Below are 22,496 nucleotides of genomic sequence, written 5' to 3' on the forward strand. Positions count from 1 at the left end.
GCAGTGATGCATCTGGAGTTCATATTTAGCTCCTTATTGGTACTCTGGTTTTATTTTCACTCTTTTTGTCCAGCTATCGCATACAGACTTGCTGAAGAAGGAGAGAGGTAAATGAAAGTTCTTTTTTTGGTAACTTCAGAAACCAGGGCTTTGAATGGAACAGCCACAACTAGTATAGAAGACGTATTGGTCAGAAAGAAAATAATTACAGAGAAAGCACCAATTCTAGTGCTTTACCTTATGTACCACTGTGAGTCAGCTCTAGCTGAAACGATGTGAGAACCTGCAAGTTCTGCAACTTTTTTTTTGCTGTCAGGAAAACCTTACCAGCTGATGGAAAGGCATTATTGTTTTAAGAAGGAGGGGAAAAAAAGCACACCGTTGCACTTCATGTGGGTATCTCTGAGCTTTCTGATGATCAGTTTTTAGCTTCAGGTAGGTTTATTACAAACACAGACCTTTCAAGGGATTCCTGTGGCATCTGTGAACCGCTGATCAAAATTGTGTAGTACTGCAGTAAGTCAGGACATAGTTCCACAGTCAAGTGGTAACTGTGGAGGTGCAGGCTGCTAGGAACAGGCTTCCTTTCTACAGCCAGCTCTATACGTGCTAGCAGGAGTTTGGAAAACCGTGTTGTTTAAGGGCCCCTGTTTCATTAGATGGTGTTGAGAACCAGAACGATACATGGAATAATTTAATTATTCTCTGCAGCTTAAATATGACAAAGTTCTGACTCATGCCCTTAACAAAATGGCCAGTTGTTCGGGCTTAGTTAGGGAACTTGTAACTGTGCAAGTAGGATTGCTTTCTACCCTCACCAAAGTGTGCGCAGCTCCCACTAATATCAATGGAAACTGGCTGGATATAGCTGGGAATGCTCGTTAGCCTTGTGTTTCTAATGCAGCTATAAATATGCTTCTTTTCCATGTCCTCTTTCTAATAACACAGAGGTCACATTGCAAGGGTGAGCTGTGGTGACTGCTAAGTGAACCTAGGCAGAATTGGCTTCTGAAGGCTCCAGCAGCAGATAGAATGAATTTGTTACGGGTCTGGGAGTTCCTGTTATGACATTATCTCTTCGTGATATATGGAGCATGCTGCATATTTTTAGCTCCATTGTAGTGGAAGGATGTTTTGACGAAATGGAAGGAACACTGTACAGTTAAAAAAGAAAAAAAAGAAAAATGAAAGGCTCTAAGCATAGCATGAAATGCCTGTAAAGTGGTGTATGGAACCTCATGTGTGTTTGTCACTTCCTTCTTCACAATAATTGTCTTCACAATTATTGTTTAAAACCTCTTCAAATGCTTATATCCACAAAAGTTTTAATGTCAAACTGGGTTGAGATAACGGAGAAAGTGTTGTTTTACCTCCTTTAAAAGTTCTGGAGGAATTCTACAGTGCACCTAATAGATTGAGGATCTCAAGCCTTAATTTGCTATGCAATCCCCTGGATATTTTTGCAAAGCTTATCTTAGAGCAGTGTTTTGCTTAATTGTGTCTGGCCTCTGAATAAGTTTATATCCCACTAGATTTTTTGTGAACACTGTTTTACCTACAGACACGAGCAGAAGCTGTGAAATCCCTTCAAAGCAACAAGTTCATCTTTTTTCTCCGAGCAGAATGATGGTGCTGTTCTCTGGAGGCTAATGAGATTTTTGTGTGCTGTGGCACAGTTCCTCTAATGATCTTAGAGCGAAAACTGTTAGAACAGTATTATATAAAAAGCTCCCTTCCATAGAAGTTGAGTAGATCAAAAGTAGAATTTTTTTTTCCAGAGGCCATTAGATCTAAATGCACTTGGCAAGCTGAAGTCCAAATCTGCATTTATGTATAATTAATTGTTTGTAAGCCTGAATAGGAAAAATGCTATATGTTGGGTTTGATTTTTTTTTTTTTTAAAAAAAAGCAAACCCACTGCAGAGTGTACAGGCAGTGTGTGGCTGACTTGCATCTAGTGCTCCTAGTGGCACCAGAAGGGTACGAGGCTTTAATGACAGCCCTGGAGTTAGCGGCCACTGCAGCACCAGGGTGCCTGGCTTTTCGCAGGACCCTGGGCTGCTCCAGTTGTAGGATAAAGCTCGGAAGATAAACTCCTGCCACTTGCTGTAGCTAAGTTCACAAGCACAGACTGGTTAACTCGTGGCAGTGTGGTCACTGGAGGTCAGGTATATAGGAGCATTTATCGGGGCTTTCCAGAAGCTTGCTTACAGCTGCATGCCCAGCAATTCTGTACCTCAACTTCGTTATGAATCACTTAACTTATCTGTTCAGTTACTGAAGTAGGATTTCTCTTCTAGTAAGTAAAGCTAACAATAATAAGCTCCTTGTCATTTTCACCAGTGGACATTTAAAAAAAAAAAAAAAAAGCCATTACAAGGGGATTGTATCAGAACTTTGTTTTTTTGCATGGGTAACAAACCAGGGAGAAGAGTTGCTAGGTTGAGGTCAGGCTGCAGCTCGTGGAAGGCTGGAATGAGGAGACCTGAATTTGCTCTTCCTGAGCATCCTCTGCAGTTAGCTACAATGACTCATGCTGTAATGATAGTTTTGTATGGTTTGCTTTCCCAAATAGACTATAGTCTTTTTTTTATCTGTTGGTATTTTAAGTAATGACTGGTCTCGGTGATACCTTTGCAAAAGGAACTAGCATTTTGTAACACAAATTATGGACTATCTGAGAGCAAAGGTCACCTGCGTTATTTCAGACATCGTTTTGTGTTCTATTCTGAAACTGAGATTGTGACCGTTTATGTTCCCAGTTGCAGTATGTTCTGACTGACACAGGTTGGGTTTCTTGTTGTTTTTAACTTCATTTGCTACTGAAATATCTGGGAACATTCAGTTTTACATGGCAGAGTGCCTTGTTTTGGTGGGATAATAGTCTCTGTGTATCTTTTTGAAGCACATCATGATAGTGAAAATAGTTCCAATGAAAAGTGCCTGGATTTTGGAGCAGAAAGTGGAGAAACTCATCTCGGTCCCAAGTTCTGGGAGGGTGTTGATTTGCCAGGATGAAACTGGTCACTGTAAAGGTTGTTTCCCTCGAAGGCACCCTTGTTTGTCCTTGTGCGTTTCTTCTATGCCACCAATTTGATGACAGCCTTCATCTGAGGTATTTACTCTTGTACTGGATCTGTCCCATTTCAGGATTCACAAATGGTAATAGAAGCCTTTAAATCGGGGTTCGAGCCTCCAGGAGATGTGGACTTTGAGGACTTCACTCAGCCCATGAAGCGGACTGTCTCCGAATCCAGCCTTTCAAACTCCAGAGGGGATGGGAAGTCAGAGCCGAAGTTTGGTGGCAAATCCAAGGGCAAGTTATGGCCATTCATCAAGAAAAATAAGGTACTGACTTGCAAACTTGAGCTTAGGGCTAGGATGTTTGTAGTCAATAGCCTCTGTCTTGTCTAGTGAACCTGGTAATCGCAGTTTTTTAGAGAACTTTAGTTTCAGAAAGTTAATAACTAATGTCTTACTATGGTGTTTTGTGCAAGTCTTTAGTTAAGTTTTTATATCTTTGATTTTTTTTCTTTGTAATTTCTTTAATTATGTTGCAGTTTTTATATTAATTTAACTTTGGTTGTCATGTCTGTGCCATGGTCCATTCCTGTTCCTAACTCAGAGAAGGAATTGTACACCACTTACGTAGTGTCACGTGTGCTAACTAACATGTTACTTTGGGGAAGCTTTAATGTGGCATTACTGTTTGACACTTCTAAAACTCTCCTTAGCTTTTCATTTGAGTTACCTTCTCAGTCTGTGCGCTGGGTTCTGCAGTTGGGTGGCGGGGAACGAGGAATTTCTGCAATTCATTCTCCTTTAGCACAACTAACGGAGCACAACTAACTGAGCAGTTGACTTTAAAGACCATATTAACTGATGTATCCATTAAACCTTTCTCATTTCGCTGTCATATTTTACACCATAATGCATGGCACCATACATCTGGGGTTACCAGAACGTGTCAGGATGACTGGACTAGGTCAGTTTTCAGTAACACTGATGGAAGCCCAGAGCAGCTTCAGTGTTTTGATCTCCTTGCTCTGACCCTCATCAAACCACTTCTAATGATTCCAGTGAGTCCAAAAATCCTACCTGATCAAAATGGGTCATTCCTCTTGTGCTGGTATAAGAGGGAACTCGGCTCTCTGGTGCTTTCATCAGTGTAGCCAGAAGCAAAAACCAGGACCAACTCCTGAGCAAATTCTTAGGGTCTGTAAAAGTGAAGTTTGATGCACATTACTGAGGTATGATTTGAAAGCAGGAAGGAATGTGGTTTGTTGTTTTCCAGATAATAGAAACGCTACTGGGCACTAAGGTACCTTCCTTATCTGATCCATTTAAATTCAGGTATTTGAAAGCTCTATCCATATGCATTATTCTGAGCTGTCAACAGAGTGAGAACAGGGCAGTTTATGGGGATAGTGCTGCATGGAAGAGTCTGCATGAGCTTCCTGTCCAAATACTTTGTGTTACTGTTCTGTTGCATCACTTACTAAAAACTTCCATTTATCACATCCTTCATTTAACACAACTCTTAAATACTGCTCTCCCCCCTCCTTTGAACCATGGCCTTTAATGTTTAATTAATTGTTTTTTTTCTCTGGATTTCAAATATTGTTTTTGATGCTTATTTTCGTTTTGTGTTTTATCTTTTTATTTTGATTTTTATTCTGTCACTTCTCCATCTCTTATACGTAGCTTATGTCCCTTTTAACATCCCCCCATCAGCCCCCTCCTCCTCCCCCTGCCTCTGCCTCACCCTCTGCTGTTCCCAACGGCCCCCAGTCTCCCAAGCAGCAAAAGGAACCCCTCTCCCATCGCTTCAACGAGTTCATGACCTCCAAACCCAAAATCCACTGCTTCAGGAGCCTAAAGCGCGGGGTAAGTTCTCCTCTGGATACCTCTCTTTCTTTCTCTTTTCTTTTTCTTGCGCTTTTATTGCACGTTCTGTTACGTAAAAACTTGTTTTGTTTTGTGAATGAATCCGTTGTGTTTTATCATAACATGCAGACAAATCCAAGGAATCCCAACCTAGAAAGTCACTTGCAGTCAAAAACCCCACAATGAAACCACAAAAAGTGCAGTTCCTGATGGAAATGGTCTTTTTTTGGGGGTGGTGATGGTATGAAAGTGTGGTAGTCCAAAGTATAGAAGAGAGCTGAACTTTAATATTCACATACAAGTCACAAAGTCATTAATGTAGCCCTGCATATGTCTGTGGCAGAGTAGGTTTGGAGGAGTGCCGTTCAGAGGCTTACTATGAACCTGATGCTGAAAGTTGCTCCCTTAGGTGGGAAATTTTCTTTTCTGCAGGGTGGATTGGGCTCAGTATCTCTGCCCAAAGGAGGGGAGTAAATTAGGAGGGATTCTAGAAAATAATTCTTCTGGTTTCAGTTGGTGCAAGTTCAGGCATTTCCCTGAAAAGACCTGACACCACTTGGTGCAGTAGCAAGAACGTCACATCCCTGGGGTTTGTGGCTGAGAGTGCCACAAGTCTGTGTAAGCTTTCTGTTTTGGAGACTCAGCCTTATAGACAGCGCGTCAAGTGCTGAAGTGTTTGCTTAAGTCTGAGTCTTCAGGTAAAAAAACATGAGATGTGAAATAGGAACAGATCCTAGGTGGTAATAAAGATGTTTATGTGGTTCAGGTGTCCTTTAAACCAGGGCTGCCATGCTGGTGATGCTAGGGGACTGAATTTAATGCAGCCACTAAGAGATGCTGATTACAATTGGCTCTAAATGTTTGGGGTTGGCAGTTCCCAAGGACCTGCCACTGTCCTGTGGAGTGAAGTTTCAGTAAGATAGGAAAATTTGATATGATTCTTGTAGAGTGCCTATGAAATCCTGCTCCTCAGCAAGTTTTTCATGTCTGCGCTGGGGCCTCCTAGAGTAGATGGTATGGATTGCACAGTTTTTCAAGTGACCATAGAAAAAATTAAAGTCCTGCAGGGTCTTTGACACTTCAAATATCAATAAAATACCTTTGCATAAATACAAAGTTGAAAAACTATTTTCGATAGCCAGTAATAGCTGCCTTTCTTGCAAATTCTGGAGGAGACCTGAACTGAGAGCTTGCTAAAAATTAAATGATGAACCATAGCTATATTAGTAAACTTACATCAAGGTGTTTGTGTTGAAATAAATTTACAATAAATTAATAAACAAAATAATTCCCTGACAAACTCAGACATCATGATTGTGCTGAGAAGTTGCTAGTGCAGTATTGCTTTGGCTCCTAGGTTAAGGTTCTTAAAATCATTGTTACAAAAATTACAGGAAGGAGACACAACTGTTCAGTATCTTACAGCCTGTTCTAAAATGCATTTTAACAGCAAGGAAGTAACTATTTTAAAAAGTCCAAATTCTGCTCCAGGGACTGCACTGACATTTAAGGATGAAGGCTGGAGCTGTATAAAAGTAGAGATGATTTCAGTGGGGAACTTCAGTGGTTAGTCACAGAGAATTGAAAACACTGTCGTAAACAGTATTCTGTCTCATCTGGTTACAGACAGGACACTTAAAAAAAAAAAAGAAAAAGAGCAGTTTTTGGTTCTTTTCTAAGGAATTGTTATTTAATGATGTATTCAGGCTAGAATCAAAAAACCAACAAAAAAACCCTAACCCTTTTCTGGTGCTTTTCACTGGGGAAGCGGGAAGTTTCCAACTTGTCCTAGGGCAGGTTCTATAAGAGTACCTCCTTCCCTCCCCTCAGTTGCAGTTTGGCCCGCAGCATCTCTTCTCACTAGCTTTTAAGGGGCAAAAGCAGTCTTTCAGTTCTGCTTCTGTATCAGCAGGCTTGGAGGGTGTGCTAGCAGTGGCTGTCTTCATGGCACTGCCATGGGGGGCTGGCTGCTGGTGGTCCTGTTCATAGGGGTGGCAGTGAGACGCTTGGGCCAGTCAGGCACTGCCGAAGGTGGGAGCTTATGTAGTCCTCCAGTAGTGCCATTCACCGAACAGATTATTTGAAATAATGTGGAATATTTCTAACTCAATTTAGAAATGCTAGTTTATGGTTCCCCGGGCAATTCGCAAGCTCATATTTCAAATGTACAAATTCTTCTTTAGTGAGTATTTGGCCATATAAGCAATTATGAGTAGTTGCTTTTAATATTTGCCTGAAGAAATGCCAACATGTGTTATCTGGGAAGTGCAAGAGAGTCTTAAACATGCTTCGTTTTAAACTGGTTTGTGTAAAAAGTGAAATAATTAGAATATTTTCCTATACCTTTCTCTGGAGTCCCTCTAATTTCTGCTGACATGTTCATTAAAAATGTAAAAAAGGTGGCTCTTGCTAAATCTTGATTGGAACCTTTTGCGATGGTCTCCTGTTTTGTTTCCTTCCCCTTTCTGCTACCAGGATGTTTGTATCTAAATATTTTGCTGCCTGACTCATCCAAGAAAGTTGGTGGCCAGCATTCAGTTTATAGTAGCTTTTTCCAGAGGGATGAATTCAAGCCACTGAGTCCATCTAGAAATACAGAGCAGGAGAGGCTGCTAAGACCTGGCAGCTTGCTCTGTCTGACTTGAGAATTTGTAAAGTTCACATTTCAAAGGTCCTTGGTGATTTGGGTTTTCAGACTAAAAGGTCATGAAAGTGCTTCATGATCTTCAGAAATAAAATTCTAACCAGGCAAAAAAAAGACAATCCTCCCCCCTAATCCTGTTTATGAGATGAAAAATGAGTTGCTGGCATTTGTTTCATCTGATAGGTCTGATGTGGCCTGTTTATATTCAGCATAGCTAGATAATACTGTTAATTCTGCTTTTACAATGTTAAATTTTGTAAGATTTCCTTTTCTCGGTTCCTCTCCATCTCCTTGTCCTACTGCCAAATCCAAGAACATCCGAATTTTGCTCACGAGCAGTAATGTTGCAAATACTGGATTGTGATATTACCAGAGAAATCAGACGGGAGGAGGTAGGGAGAAGCTCTCTGCACAGGATGTGTGATCTGTACAGATATACGTTAGTGAAGCAACCTTTGGAAAGGTCACGTGGGGAACCGAGAGGACAGTACAATGTAATGGGTGCTTGGCTTTGGACACTGAAGAATTTCATTTGCTTTGAATATTGTCTCTGCACTGCTGGTTTTGTTCAGAGGCAAAATGCCACTCTAGCCAGACACCTTGCAGTAAAGGTGGCCACAGGAGATCTTCAGTATTTAAGTAATTAAGATTGTTTTAGATTATTCAAGAAAATTGTCAAGAAGCAGGTCATGGAATCATAGAATCATTAAGGTTGGAAAAGCCCTCCCAAGATCATCTGGCCCAGCCGCCCCCTACCACCAGTATTGCCCACTAAACCATGTCCCTAGGTACATGTCCTGGGACCATGTCAGGTCTTTCCTGCCTTTGTTGATAAACTGAGCTGTTAACTCCCACAAAAGACAGGGTAACAATTTGTTTATTTCAGAGGAAACTGTATCATACTCCTTTTTTGCACTACTTTAAGGAAGAAGTGCATGAAAAGGAACTACTTATTGTGAGCAAGCCTAGTAGATAACAAAAGCTTAGCAGGATAAATGCAGGCAGCAGAACTGCACGTTGTAATTGATCCTTGAAATGGGAGCGACTGGATTCCCATACAATTCCTCCACGAAGTCTTTGAGATCTGAATGTGTCTGGAGAGGCAGCATGTTTTAGTAATTTCCTTAAAAAGTTTTGGGTTAGCATCTTATGTTGCATTTGGAAAGAGAAATTACAAAACTAAAGCAGAAAAATCACTGGTGACTGTTAAAATGAATTATGTAATTAGTAATGATATGTCCTGTGCCCTGTCTGGTTTTAATTTTGCTTCCAAACTAAAAATCCAGTGACTCTTGTTTTTATGGAAGGAAACAGATGCCTGGGCAATTTACAACAGATGCGAGGTTAATGTAGAGGTACCTCTACCAGTATCAATGGTCACGGCCAATACAAAACCCTAGTCGGTTTGTTTTAAAAAAAAAAAAAAAAAGGGGAAAAAAAAGTGCTGACTCTTGTCAGTGTCTGTGGTTTTCTAATCATGTTTTCCTATTTTTTTTAAAGTTTCTTCTAACCCCAACAGAAGAAATGTCCACTGTAGCGAATAATGTAAAACTGTTACAGCATTTAGCATGGATCAGAACTAGAAGAGGAGGGGAAAAAAGTCTTCTAAGCAGAGTTTTTCAGTGCTGTTTTTAATAAGATGGTATTAAAAAAGTATAGTGCTTAAAATCAACTCTGTTTCTTAGGGAAGTTAAAGCCAGAAGAGTACAAAAATGAGGAACCACTTACATAAGTCATAATTTCATTTATGCTTGCTCTGCTTTTTCTAATTCCATTTTGAGGACAAAGAAAACTCAGTACTCTGCTAGTTGATATTAATTTTGTGTTCTTTTCTTTAATTGCTATACCGGCAGTAACATCAGCACCTTTATTTAAAGAGCAATACTTCTGAACTAACAAAATCCAGGGGTAGAACTTACACCTTCGAGCTGCCGTGTGCCACTGTGCTGGTTTGCTTTTTCTCTCTTCACTCGGAGGCTGGGCTGGGATTAAACAGAAGATGGGGCTGGGAGTTGGGATGCAAATCCTGCTGTCGCTACCCAAGCCCCAGCCTCCCAGCAGCCCCGTAAGGCACAGTGGAGGTTTTTTTGTGGTTTCCTTCTTAGTGGAAGTTGTTGACTTCATTACAATGTCATTTTATTTCCATTGCACCAGTTAACGTTTTCCCTTACCACCTTGTCCTGCCTGTGTGATGCTCTGCGCGCTCTTCCCCCAGTGCTTGGTGGTTGGTCAGCCTGAGTGACTATTACTTGGTTTGTGACTACTACTTGGTTGTTCTGTGAGTGAGCAGAAACAGCAAACAAAACCAAGCACCCCTTTTCTGTGTTCCCTGTCCATAGGAATACTTGTTATTGTATTGCAAGTGTGTGCATCTCTGCCAAGACTGGGGTGTTGGGTGGGTGGGGTCGGTAAAGCCGTGGTTTGTTCTAGCAGAGATGTTTTCTGACCTGGCGTCTTTAAGCTAGCCTTTAAAAATATGAGATGTAAATATTATGAGTGCGCTAAACCCTGTTAATACTCACCTAGTATCTAACAAGCTTCCACTTTGCACTTAAAGGTTCGTTAAGCGTCAAGCTGTCTTTTGCTGTAGAAGCAGTAAACGCAGGTGCTGTGCTAGTCTCCACCGTAACGGATGTGTTTTCTTTTGCTGACTCACCAGCAGACACAGTCTTTGTATTTTCACAAAGAACTCATGAAGAGGACTTTAGGGACACCCACGTGTGCCATTGAGGCTAGGGAATATGTTGTAAGTCCGCGTATGGTGTGATCAGCCCATACCGTCGCTGCACAGTCGCTAACCCCACTTACAACGCCGCTAGAGTGTGCTTTGGAAATGTGCTTTGTCAAAGATAAATGGGAAACTGCAAACTTGGTGAGAGGCAAGTTGCAGCTTACTGTGTTGTGTGCAGGAAGATGATTTGTCTGCTAGTCCTGGAAATGCTGAAATTGGCAGAATTAAAGCAGATGGACCTGTGAAATTCAGACTACAGTGGGAACCACTTGAAGTGTGCTTGGCTGTAAAATAAAGAACTAAAAAAAATAATTCAAAATTGGTTAAACTTGTAGGCTTACCCAATAAAAGGCTTGTAGGCTTTTACAACTAAGCTGTTTTGTGTAAAAAGTACTACAGGTGGGTTCCGTGCATTTACTCTGAATTATTTTATGAGTGCAGTCTGGACTATCAGGAGCCGACCCTTGGTTCACAGCAGTGCGGTGACACGTTCTCTGCCTTGGTGGTAGAGCACTCTGAAAAGCTTTCTGAAGCTTCCCCGAGCTCTCTCTAATGATGATAGTTCATGGAATCAGTGCTTGTGACCTCTAAATCTGATACCCAGATAAAGCATTGTATAGGGCAGATTGCTACAGGAGCACTAAAAAAAGAAGATTTCCTCTTGGAAGCACAGTGCTTTATTTCAACCCTCTTTTCTGTAAGTGAGGTTAGTGTCTGTGACTGTCCAATAACACATGGACTTGCTGGCTTTCATGCTCTCTCATGTGTTATTGAAGCTTGTGGCTCTTAGGCTCTTCATTTTTTCCTTGCAAGACTAAGCTAGACGTGGTTTAAATTGACAACTTGAAACAGATTTGCGTATTTTATAGCAATGCAATTTATTTGATTGTTTGGAGGGAAAAATGCTCCGGTTCTTCCAGGAGCTGTAAGCAAGTTTCTAGCTTTGAAAACCCAACTGACTGGGCAAAAGTAATTATTTAGTGAATGTTTAATGCAGATTTATTTTGTCTGCTTATATTTGCTTATATCAATTGAATCGCTGTCATGTAGAATTACCAATGCATTTCAAAAATGGAAAATGGACTATGACTTATTTCAGCATTTCACTGTTTTCAGTCCATGAGCTGCTTTGTTATTTGTACTGGTTGTAACAATCCCCGATGTGGTCTTTTTGGAAATGCTTTTAATAAGTTCTCTATTTTTGTCATACTTAACAGTGTAAGAATTTGGCATACAGTGTCTGTAATCACTTTCAAATTTGCTGAATTTACAGCGAAAAATAGTCTTGATGCAGATGGTTCCTCGCAGTAGCGTAGTGCCTTTAGAGTGAGTAGTGTTTAGAAACTAGCGCATGTAGCCTACATTTGTGCCTTTTATAGAGCGCTTCATAGGTAAATATTTCTTCTGCACCATAAGTCTTGTCTGTATCTATATGTACAAGGATCTCAGTTTGTGCTGATCATGTCTATGCTAAAGTTCACAGGAATGCTAAAGCAATTACGCAAACCAAAGCTGCCTCCGTTGAATTTCTTCAGCAACACGTTTTAGCTCATTCTTTCTCCTTCTGTGATTATTCTCTCAAATTGATTAGTTTTGTTTGGTTTTTCAGTGGCCTCTTAGCTAGGAAGGTAAATTTCTTCACTGCACTGTGATTATCAAGTGTTTACGTACCAGTAGAATGAACTTCAGAGGGAAGTTTAACTGCTGCATTGTTACTGAATGTGTTGGTTCAAAAGGAATATTTCACTATTTATTTTAAGACCATATAGTTTCCTTGAATGGTTGGCATATATCACTGTATAAATTCTAACTAACGATAATGACTGTATTTGAAAATTTTGTATTTCTTAAGCATGCTGTTGAAAACACCATAGATGTAGAGCCACCTTTATTTTAAATCCAACCCTAAAGAACTGTGCTCCTGCTTAAAAAAAAAAAAAAAAAAAAAAGGAGCATTTGATTCTGAGAGCACCATATCTGGGAGCTATCAGTGGTAATAATTACAGAGAACTCTTGAAAAGAACGTGCAGAAGTCTGACGATATGATCATCACCTAGAGCAAGAGGTGTTTTCCTATTTTCACCTTTCAGCTGTCTTTAACATACAGCATTTACGTACTTGGAAGTTTTGCATGGTTTGAGCATTTCACAACTGTCCCCAGAGATCTAGTAGCACAGTCACAGTGCATTTTACTGGAAGAGGAGGCCGGATGCAGTTTTCATTTTCCCTTTAAAATCTGGGTTTGTATCTTGAATAGCAGTCAACTTGTGCTGCTTGGCATAGAGCAGAAAGGCACTGTGACACCGTGAGGCTCCCTATCTCTTGGAAAACGTCACGAATAGCAGCTGTCATAACATCTTGCAACACTGGAAGAGGGCTTTGGTAATTCTGGTGGTCGCCTGCCCAAGCACATTTGTCCACCTGTCAGTTTGAGGCCCTGCAGCACTGTTGAGAGCTGTACGTGTAAGTGATGTAGGACAGAGGCGAGCTATGCTGCTGTGTAGGCTTTTTAAGCGTGTACACTTCACTTTTTGCAGTCTCTTTTCTTTCCCAGAGTAAGTAAAAGATAATGTTTTGGCTCTGTACCAGGAAATGTGTTAACCTTTGAAAAATTAGATCATGTAAATCATTTAAGGGGCTTGAATAATGTCTTACTGGGCTGTCTTTGAATCAATTTGGTATAAAGAGAAGGGATTTTTTTTTTCCTTGTTCTTGGTCCTGACCTTGTCTGACCGTGTGGCCAAAATACATTTGAGATGATGAGTATCTGCGTTTGAATTGTTCAAGAACATGAAATGGCTTAAGAGACTGCCCGGATGGCGCTGTCCCCAGTAAATAGGGATATTCTGGGAGGATTGTCGTTTGGCCACGGGCCTGAGAGCGAGGCTTTGGCTCCTGGAAGTGGCTGGAGATGGCACCATGCAGCAGGAGGCTGAGCAATAGCGCCTTTCCTCTTCATGGCATTTTGGCCAGGCGTCATCATCCCTTTCTCTTGCATAAAGCAGCTGATGCTTGTGACTGCGTTTCAACGTATTTTTTGATCTAAAGCAACTTGCATAGTTTTGCAAGTTCAGAGGATTTTCTCCACTTCAAAGTTGTTGCGTTAATGCGAGAATCACTGTTGTAGCTGCTGTAAATGAGCCAGTCCAGGGCAGATCTTCACCTGCAGTACTGAAGCACGTATGTAGAGGTACAACAAACACTTCCATCCCTGCTCCTGGCGAGGAAATGGCAGCTGACTGGTAATGCTGGGCCGTCTTGTGAACTTTTGCACAGATCTGTTAGTGTTACCCATTTTGCATTCCGACAGCAAGGGGAGTATGTGTCATTGTATTGTAACGTCAGTCTGAAAAAGTTCCTCTTCTACTGATGCACTGTTGTTTTTTTTCTCTTTTTCCCCCACCCTGTATCTCTCCAATTTTACATGAAGCTTTCTCTCAAGCTGGTAAGCACATTTACAGCATGCCTGTCCTGTGTTTTAATCACAATTTTCTGTGTGTGTTAATGTGCACTGTGCCACATGTGACATGACACTGAAATTGTTAAATTTGTTTCTTCTTTGTGTTTGCTTTTTTTTTGATGTTTATCAGATAACTCTGAATACACAGGTCTGGAGTCTAATAGAGGTGATCGGAACTCAGTCTTTCTAATAAGTTGCTAAAAAATTAACTCTAATATCTAGTTTAGCTTTCATTTTTGTAATCTAGGGCTACGAAAATGTAGAAAAACAGTATCAAGTAATTCTGCTACTGTATAAGTATAAATTAAAACATTAAAAGAAATAAAGGTGTCTATATTTGGACCCTTTTCAGAGAGAAATGCATGCATTTTGTTTAAGTGTAACATAGCTGCAAAGTTTACTTTCTATGTCCAGGTATTACTGGAAATCTGCATCATCGCCTACATTTTACAGCCCTATGTAGTCCTTCAGAATAACTAATAATGGTATTAATTACAGTTCTGTAAACCTTAACCAACAAGGTTAACTCAGTCTGATTTGAACTTGCAAATTATGTGTACAAATCCTAAATTCTATCTTGGATGCAGCTGCGAAGGTTGCTTGAACTACGGTAAGATAAAGTTACTGAGTTGGAAAGGGAACGGGTGAGCCTCTTGGGGAAAACAAATTGGGTGGTCAACTTTCCATTCAAGGTACTGTACTGCTTGAGATATTCCACGCCTTGATGTTCCTGATAGCTTGTCAAGATTCCTTTGCCTTTGATGATTCCAGTCACAAGGGGAATGCGACTGGTTTGCTGACCCACTTGGTGCAAGCATGCTGGAGCCACAAATGACTGGTTGCAACTTCAGAAAGCTTCCGAGGATCCACAGTAGCTCCTTAACTGCATTAGCTTCAAAGTTTTCTTTTTCCTCACCAGTCAGTGCCTTTAGGTTCTCTCTGCCTCTTATTCCTCTCCTCCCTGCATACACCTTGTTCATGGATGCATCATTTTGGACCTGTTCTGTTCATAGCAGCTTATTCTGGGGAAAGGGCTGTGCCCTGAAAGCTGCCTGGTGTAGCTCTGGTGCGTCTCCGGAGGTCTCGAGCCCTGCTGCTGCACTGTGCACCACAGTGACTCGCTTTGGCTTCACTGCAGTATTGCTTCCCTGAAGACCTGTGGTAGACCTGAGGGATGATGGAGATCCCAGGCTTACTTGCAAACCTCGTTCTTTTGGCTGTTGCCATCCACTGGCCTATTAGTCCAAAGGGTTTATACCAAGAATTTCCATGTGTTGTTTTCCTGGCCACAAAGTTAGTGTGTTGTGTAGCTGAGCCAAGCCTTAGTGAGTAGGAACACATCCTCCCCAAACAAATGGCTGACCTGGCCTTTCCCCAAGAATTACACAAATCAAAAAGATGTGCATTTCTAGAAAACACAGGCAATACTTACTACTAAAGAGATAGCCCAGGCGTGTTTCGCTTGAGAGCATGAAATGTGCCCAGCATGTGCAAAAATTGCTCCTTGACTCTTTCTGCTAGAAGAGGATCCGTAGCTTCTGTTCTGGTGGGAAGTTACCAAGCATGGAATCAAGTCTCAGTGAGTTCACCTGGTCTCAGGCATGCGTTTCCACGCGACACTAGTGCTTTGGTCTGAAGCATTGTCAACACAAATACTGAATTTAGTCCAGCCTGGAGCTTTTGATTGAGGTTGAAGCAAAGAATCCAAAATAAAAAGCTTTTCCAAATTGGTTTGACTAAATCTAGTATAACTGGGGATATTTTCAAGCATCTCTGTCTCTTCTGGATAGAATTGAGTAGAACACCTTAAAATCTTTCTTTTAACTACTCATTTTTGAAGCTATATCCAGATGCTTTGCATTAAAAACGTATGCATGGCTTTAGTGTGCAGATTAGACTGTTTTAATATATTTTAAAGTTAATGTGATGTGGGGGTTACTATGAAGCAAAATGCTATCAACATTAAAGGACTAATTAAAGTACAGCTTTCCTGTACCATGCGTAGCAAGTAATGTGAGCAGTAATTCAGAACTGCAAGGACTGCAAATGACGCAAGTTTTAGAATGTGTCTAACTTATTTAGTTGTTTCCCTCATTTATTTTAAATTTTCTTTCCCATTGTATCATAAAACGTAATTTTAAGAGTTTGTTACACAGAAGATCAGGCTTTGATTTAGCTGCATGTGCTGTCTTGTACTGAAAATTTCATTAGGCTAGCCTGCTCTGCTTTCTTGCAATTACTAGAGCAGAAGAGGAGGAGATGGCCTGTCTGTACTTCTTCTCCATCCTCTGACACCCGCATGCTTTCTTTATAAATAGCATGTCCTGTGAATGCAGAATAGAGAGTGCGCTGTCTCAGAGGGCACACTCAGTGCAGAGCTGAAGGGGTCTAATATGTAGCCTTTGTGGTAAAGTGTCCACTAAATCACTTTCCTCTAAGAGAAACATTTGGCATTTGAGTAAAACTAATGTTGCAACTTTACTCACCAGCTTTCAGTAAGCTCCTGAGCTATTGAATTGCGTTACTCAGCTTTGTGGTTTTCCCCTTCTGTCTTGCACATGCCAGTATTCCCCCTTAGAAATGGCGTGTGGAATGAGCAGAAACCAAGACAAGAAAAACCTTTACAAATTGTAGATTACATGAAAGAAACTCATTCTTTTACAATGCAGCTAGTTATCATTGAAATCTGTTTGTTATAGCTCACCCAAACTTTCCTCCTTGCCTTCTTGCAAGCCAGAAATTGTTGGTACTTTGAAAATAGTGTGGGCACGTTTTATGTAAGTCTACCTGCTATACCAAACTGGGGCAATCGAGAATAGGCATAGCAGTCTGAGGGCATAAAAGGGGGGTTTTAAGCAGAATCATACATGGGAAACCACTGTGGTCTTCCAGTTTTATCCTTGAGTTATGACTTCAAATAGATTCTGTGGCTTTGACAAAATTCCTGATTTCTATGCCAATACAGGTAAGGAAGGAAATATTGAGGATAATCCATGAAATGTGGATTCCGGAGAGTGTGCAATGTGCTCTTAAATTATATAATCCCAGATTAAGTGGTTCTGTTACCTTACTTTGTTTGGGAGAGTCCTGACATAAATTAAGCATATTGGACCAACCCTCAGACTACATAGAGCAAGCCAGCAATTAGCAGTGGGCACAAGAAGCATGACTGTGACACAGGAGTAGAAGCTAACAACTGCTCTAAAGAGTTGCTGTCTGTAGAAGAGTAGGGAAAGGCAGGGAAGATGAACTTTCTGTGAGAATGTAACTCTGTTAAATAAAATCTGCTGTTAAACGTGGATAAAAATAGATTTTCAGCTTTGCCATTGAATTCTGGCATTCTCTGTTTGCTGATCTCCCAATAGCCATTTGGTAGGAAAGTGGGACGGGGTCCTGGGATTTGTTGTTAGGCATTCAGATTCCTAGCCATTCAGGGACTGATAAGTACTAGTACAAGCAATAACAATGCTTCAGACCATTCATTGTGGTTTTTGCACAGATTTTTGTGAGATAGTGTCAAAATGCAATCCTGAAATGATTCTTTTAGATCCTGATTTTTTCTTTTTTCCTCCATTCCGCTCTGCAGGGAGCTGGGCCAGAAGACTTCAGCAATCTCCCACCTGAGCAAAGAAGAAAGAAGCTTCAGCAGAAAGTCGATGAACTAAACAAAGACATTCAGAAGGAAATGGATCAAAGGTAAGCCAACACCCACAATGAAAAATGAAATAGGTGGTCTTATACAGCAGAACTGAAACAACTGAAAAGTAAGAGCAAGGTTCTAGGGTTTTCTAAGGTGCTATTCCAAGAAAAGGCACAGAGGTTACATATTGCTAAAGATGGGAATTAGATACACGGTAAATGCAGACAATTTTTTCTTCTTTGTGGAGATTCTGTCTTGGGCCTTTGCAGCAGAGTAGCAGTTTAGTCATGATCCAGACAAAGATCAGTGTTGGATACACAATTTTTTTGGGTGATGTGATCTGGTACTGGGGGTGAGTGATGGTGGTGCGGTTTTTGTTTTATTTATTTTTTGTTAGTTTATTTTAGGTAAGTACAGGATGTAAGTACAGTCTCAGTCAGTAGCACAATCAGACCTCTCAGCACTTAGCGGGTCAGCTATAAACATATGATGGGCAAAGGTGGGCATGGGTAGATCCCAACAAAAGAGGCTATTATGAGCATGATAACATCGTCAGAAGTGCAGATTGATTGTTATGTATCTTAAGACTCTGGTCTGTAGCATACACTTCCTGGAAGCAGAAAAGATGAGTCCTGTGTTTTTGTGGATGTTTTTTCTACAAGGCTTGGTTTATCATTGTGGTTGAGAACAAGACCATTTTAGTTACACACTTTTTGTTGATTCTGGCAGCTCATATTTGTTGCTTCCAGTGATTGCTCGTATTCTGGCTCCTGCAGTTGCATTAAAGATTCAGCATGCTATGTTTGTAGAAGACGAAATTTTTCTTCTCTGAATGATTTTAAGACTCAGCCTCACTGGTATTAGTCCATCCCAAAATACTGCTTCGCATTTGCAAAGATATGCCTACATTTTCTGCTATTTTGCTTTGAAGATCCTATTTATGTTGGTTTGGTAACCCGGACTATCTCTTTTATATTTTATATCATAAAAGAGAAAGGAAGACAGCACATGGTTATATTACTTCCATAGCATTTTTCCCTATGTGGTAACTTAACGTTTGTTTCTGTATAGATTTTCCTTTCTGCTCTGTATTGATTCTGAGGTAACCCAATATTAAAACCTGATAGGAAATCAGAGCAGAATGAAGCGATTTTAAAATGAAGATAGTATACGATTGAGGAAGTAGCACCAGCAGTTAAGCAAGAGTTAAAAAATTAAAATCATCATGACTCATAGGTTTGCAATATTGTCCCTTAGGGCTTCAACCACAGAGCAGTCCCACTTCCTTGCCACCCACTCTTTTTCTCATTTTCTCTACACACAAAGCAAAAGCAGGCACAGGATTGCAATTGTCAAGAGTTTGGTGGGAAACTCTAAAATATAAAGAGTGTTAACTTGAGTCGTGGGACTGACATTAACCTTTCTCCCCCCAAGTAATGCCTAGAGAAAAGCCGAATAACTGTGCCAGTAATACAGGAAATTGGCTCGTAAGTCACCCATCTCTCAGCTGTGAAACGTTCATCATGCAGATAACTTTTTTCCTTAAGTTCAGCTTCAACTTGCCTCACGTCAAAGGCAGCACACTGCTGTCGGTGAAAGCTCCGCAGGCTTCCCTAAGGGATCTCATGCTTGTACTACATTAATGTTGGTATATTCATCATAGTAGGCCCTAAAATTAACAACTCTGAAACCCAAGGCATTTGGCATCTGGGTTGATACGAAACACAGCCCCCAGAAACAGTCTAGTAAAAATAATGTATAACTTAACAGGATGCAGGGTCGCATTATGTGGCCTAAGGTCCATCTGTTGCTATGCTGTGACAAATGCAAACCATCTGGATTTCGCTTCATTTTAAGCAGGGTGAAATAAATATCTTACAAATTATTTGCATTGCAAAGGACAAAATTCAACAAGCAAGGTAAGAATTCCTGGTTATCACTCCATTTTTGTTATTAATACATCCATGTCCAGCTCTTCGTCCTAGTTTCTCAATTGGATTTCAGCCCATGATGGAGGAGAATGATGCAACTGTTTGTTGTCTCCCCCCCGAGATTGCCACCCCACCCCCTGGGCTGGCAAGTGGAATTCCTAGTACTAAATAAAACAGTGTGTCAGGCTAAAATTCAATACCAAATTCCTTCTTTTGCTTTGCAAAAGGCAATTATCCAAGCGTCCAGTCACTTCTCTGCCGAAGTTGTTCAAGTGGGCCACATGGAGCTTGAATCATTTGGTCTAAATGCAGTGTGTGCTTGTAGCAGCGCAGTACATCCGTGTGGCCGAACAGTTCACTGGTGAGGCTCCAGCTGCCAGCCTTGCTTATGTGAAAAACCCTCTGCTGATTGTAGAGCAAGAAGCTCCTTTTAATATAAGAACTGAAGAGTTAGGCTTGTAGACAGTGCCTCTCGTATCACCTTGTAGGTAAAGGTGTCACACACACACATTTTTTTTTCCCCTCCACCTCTGACAATGTGAATTCTATTTTGGCAAGTGATTTTGCTGTTGCTTTTTGAGGGTTGGTTCTATACAGGACAAAAGCCCCTGTCTTGATGTTTCCCATTACCATTGTAGCAGATAAGACTTGAACCACAGAGTAAAGAAAAGGCAGTTTATTATCCTTTTGCTTTCCCTCATTTAGAGAAAGAGATTTGCCCCCAGCTGCACTAACATTTGTATACTTTGTTTTTCTTCTCTTTCAGAGATGCCTTAACGAAAATGAAAGATGTGTATATCAAGAACCCACAGATGGGAGATCCAGCAAGTGTGGACCACAGATTAGCAGAACTCGGACAGAACATTGAAAAGCTACGATTAGAAGTTCAGAAATTTGAGGTATGGGAAGAGATACAAGAGTAAGTGTACAGTAGTGATGTTGGTCTAAGTGAATACGCCCTGCTTCAGTGACAAGTAGCTCAGCACATGCTTGATTCTAAGCAGGTGCTTCAGTGCTTTTCTAGATAGAAATGTACTGAAGCATTTTCTCCCTATCTATGGGGAAGTGCTACTTAAGCACTTAAGTTAATTGAGATCTTTCAGCCTATTTGTGTAACATAAATATGTACCATCTCTTGTGATTGTCAGCCAACTTGCATGCTCTTTAATTTGCCACAGAAAACAGGCGATGCTAAGTAGAGGATAAGAGAAAATGTAGTGCTCTCTGGACTGCTCAGAGGGGTTCAGATGCTTATTTAATTAAATAATTTGAAGCATCGTGTTACAGATGTCTGTGGAAAATCAGAGGAACATAAATGTAAAGTACTATTTAAAGTCTTAACAGCAAGACAGAAGCCATCAGAAGAAATACATTTTAAGGAATAGTCTGCCATTAACAGAAGGCTTCTTAGAGATGCAAAATCTCAGGAGTATGAGAAGTATTTGGAATATAAGAAGCCATTATAAGTGTATCCCATTATAATTACACCAGAAGGATTATAGGACTGAGGAGAGGTTTCACTCTCTAAGTTAGCCTATGAACATAAAAAGATATAAAGCTCGTTAATTTTAGATGTTTCGTACAGTCGTTGGCTTTACTTGCCAATTACTTGGCAATTTACTTGGCATTGCTTGCTTAGCCATTTGAAAATCACTGGCTCTTTTTTTCTCCCCAGATTACTCCTCTTGCATTCAGCAGTCACTAGGACTGCTGTGTGTCTGATGTTCTTGAGACTGCTTTAAGCTGCCACATATCTTCGTACTTTATTGTGACGAGAGCAGCAGCATGTCCAAACAGCTATTAACTGCTCCTCTTAACTCGGTGTTTTCAGCACCCAGCGTCACAAAAGAATCAAGTTTTCAGTAAGCGTGTTTTGTGGCAAGACCAAGAGTTTTAATAAATGTTGAACATACAGAATCTATTTATACCCCTGAGAACTGCATCTCAAAAGAAAACATTTAAATGTTTACAATCTGTTTTTAGTTCCATAGTCTGAATGTCAAATATAACAAAGCAAAGTAAAAACAACATATGTCCCCCTGCAAGTCTAAGCACCAGGGATGTATGAGACCACTGCTTTTCCTTCGCAGGGCTGGCTGGCCGAGGTGGAGGGCAGGCTGCCCATGCGGACTGAACAGGCCCGACGGCAGAGCGGGCTGTATGAAGCCCAGAACACGTCAGCAGTAAATAGCTGCGCACAGGACCGGGAGAGGTACAGTATCTGTATAGAGCTGACTTGTTTGGACTGATATGGAACTTGATTTCCTGAGCTTTAAACAGGAAAACTGTTGCTCTGCAACGTTCAGGAGTTTATTCAATGACCAGACTGAAGGCAGGCACTCCATGAAGGGAGTCTTGCTTACTACTTTTAGCATATAGAATATTCCAACTTTAAGAGCTGCTTTTCTAAGTATGATGAAATTTATAATAGCCCCAGTGCTGTGAAGGCAAATGAGATGGATATATTTTACAGCTTTTGAAGAGAAAAATGACTAGTCTTACCCATTGTGTTGTGACAGCTGCTAGTGGTAGCAGCCTGTCCTGAGCATGCTTTGGAATCGCTGAGCGGCTCCAGCTTGAGTTGCTCACCTTGCCTTAAGTGCCTCGTAAACAAGCCATCCTCTTTGCTCCCGAGGCTGGTTGCTATAGTTGCTCTGTATTTTCCTCTCTTGAGCAGCCCAGATGGCAGTTACACGGAAGAGCAAAGTCAGGAGACTGAGATGAAAGTACCTGCAACGGATTTTGATGATGAATTTGACGATGAAGAACCACTACCAACCATAGGAACATGTAAAGCTCTCTATACGTTTGAAGGTATTACTCAGCTTTTACTCTTCATTTTGCTTACTGTTTTGTTTGGTTCCTATGACAAGTGGAAAACCTCCGTTTAACCCCTTCAGCGCTTAAGTAGGCAAAGAAAGGCTGAGTGAGGCTTTGGCATGATTCTGTTTTGCAGAGGCACCAGGACAGTGATCGGCCTTGCATTTTGCAGGGCCTCAGCAAGAAAAAAAAAAAAGCTAGAATTGTTTATCCTTATAGTGCTAAATAGTTAGGTAATAAAATGTTTTCTATTCAGTGCGTTTCCTTCCCTCAGTGTGCTTTATCCCATACTTACTGAAGGTCTCCATGAGAATTTTTTGACTGGGATTGCTTGCTGGGGGATAAGCTCTAAACATATTATCACAGGAGCACTATATGAATCA

At 40.8% G+C, this 22,496-nt stretch overlaps 1 protein-coding gene across 33 annotated transcripts in view; it reads left to right on the top strand.

Moving 5' to 3' along the window:
* The window catches only part of FNBP1 (formin binding protein 1), a 97,481-nt gene that overhangs the window by 65,966 nt on the left and 9,019 nt on the right, over window positions 1–22,496 (top strand). For 4 of the 33 annotated variants that reach the window (XM_080562313.1, XM_080562308.1, XM_080562333.1 and 1 more), the window contains exons 9-14: window positions 3,151–3,348; window positions 4,705–4,887; window positions 17,309–17,418; window positions 20,060–20,192; window positions 21,384–21,505; window positions 21,971–22,107. In XM_080562313.1, the coding sequence (XP_080418439.1) occupies window positions 3,151–3,348; window positions 4,705–4,887; window positions 17,309–17,418; window positions 20,060–20,192; window positions 21,384–21,505; window positions 21,971–22,107 (883 nt within the window). Of the gene's footprint in view, window positions 1–3,150; window positions 3,349–4,294; window positions 4,322–4,704; window positions 4,888–13,692; window positions 13,708–13,852; window positions 13,889–17,308; window positions 17,419–20,059; window positions 20,193–21,383; window positions 21,506–21,967; window positions 22,108–22,496 lie in introns of all 33 variants that reach the window. The other 29 variants (XM_080562318.1, XM_080562314.1, XM_080562305.1 and 26 more) reach the window with 18 other exon arrangements.

The sequence above is a fragment of the Anser brachyrhynchus genome, assembly GCF_964034855.1.
Source record: "Anser brachyrhynchus genome assembly, chromosome: 19".
NCBI lineage: Eukaryota > Metazoa > Chordata > Aves > Anseriformes > Anatidae > Anser > Anser brachyrhynchus.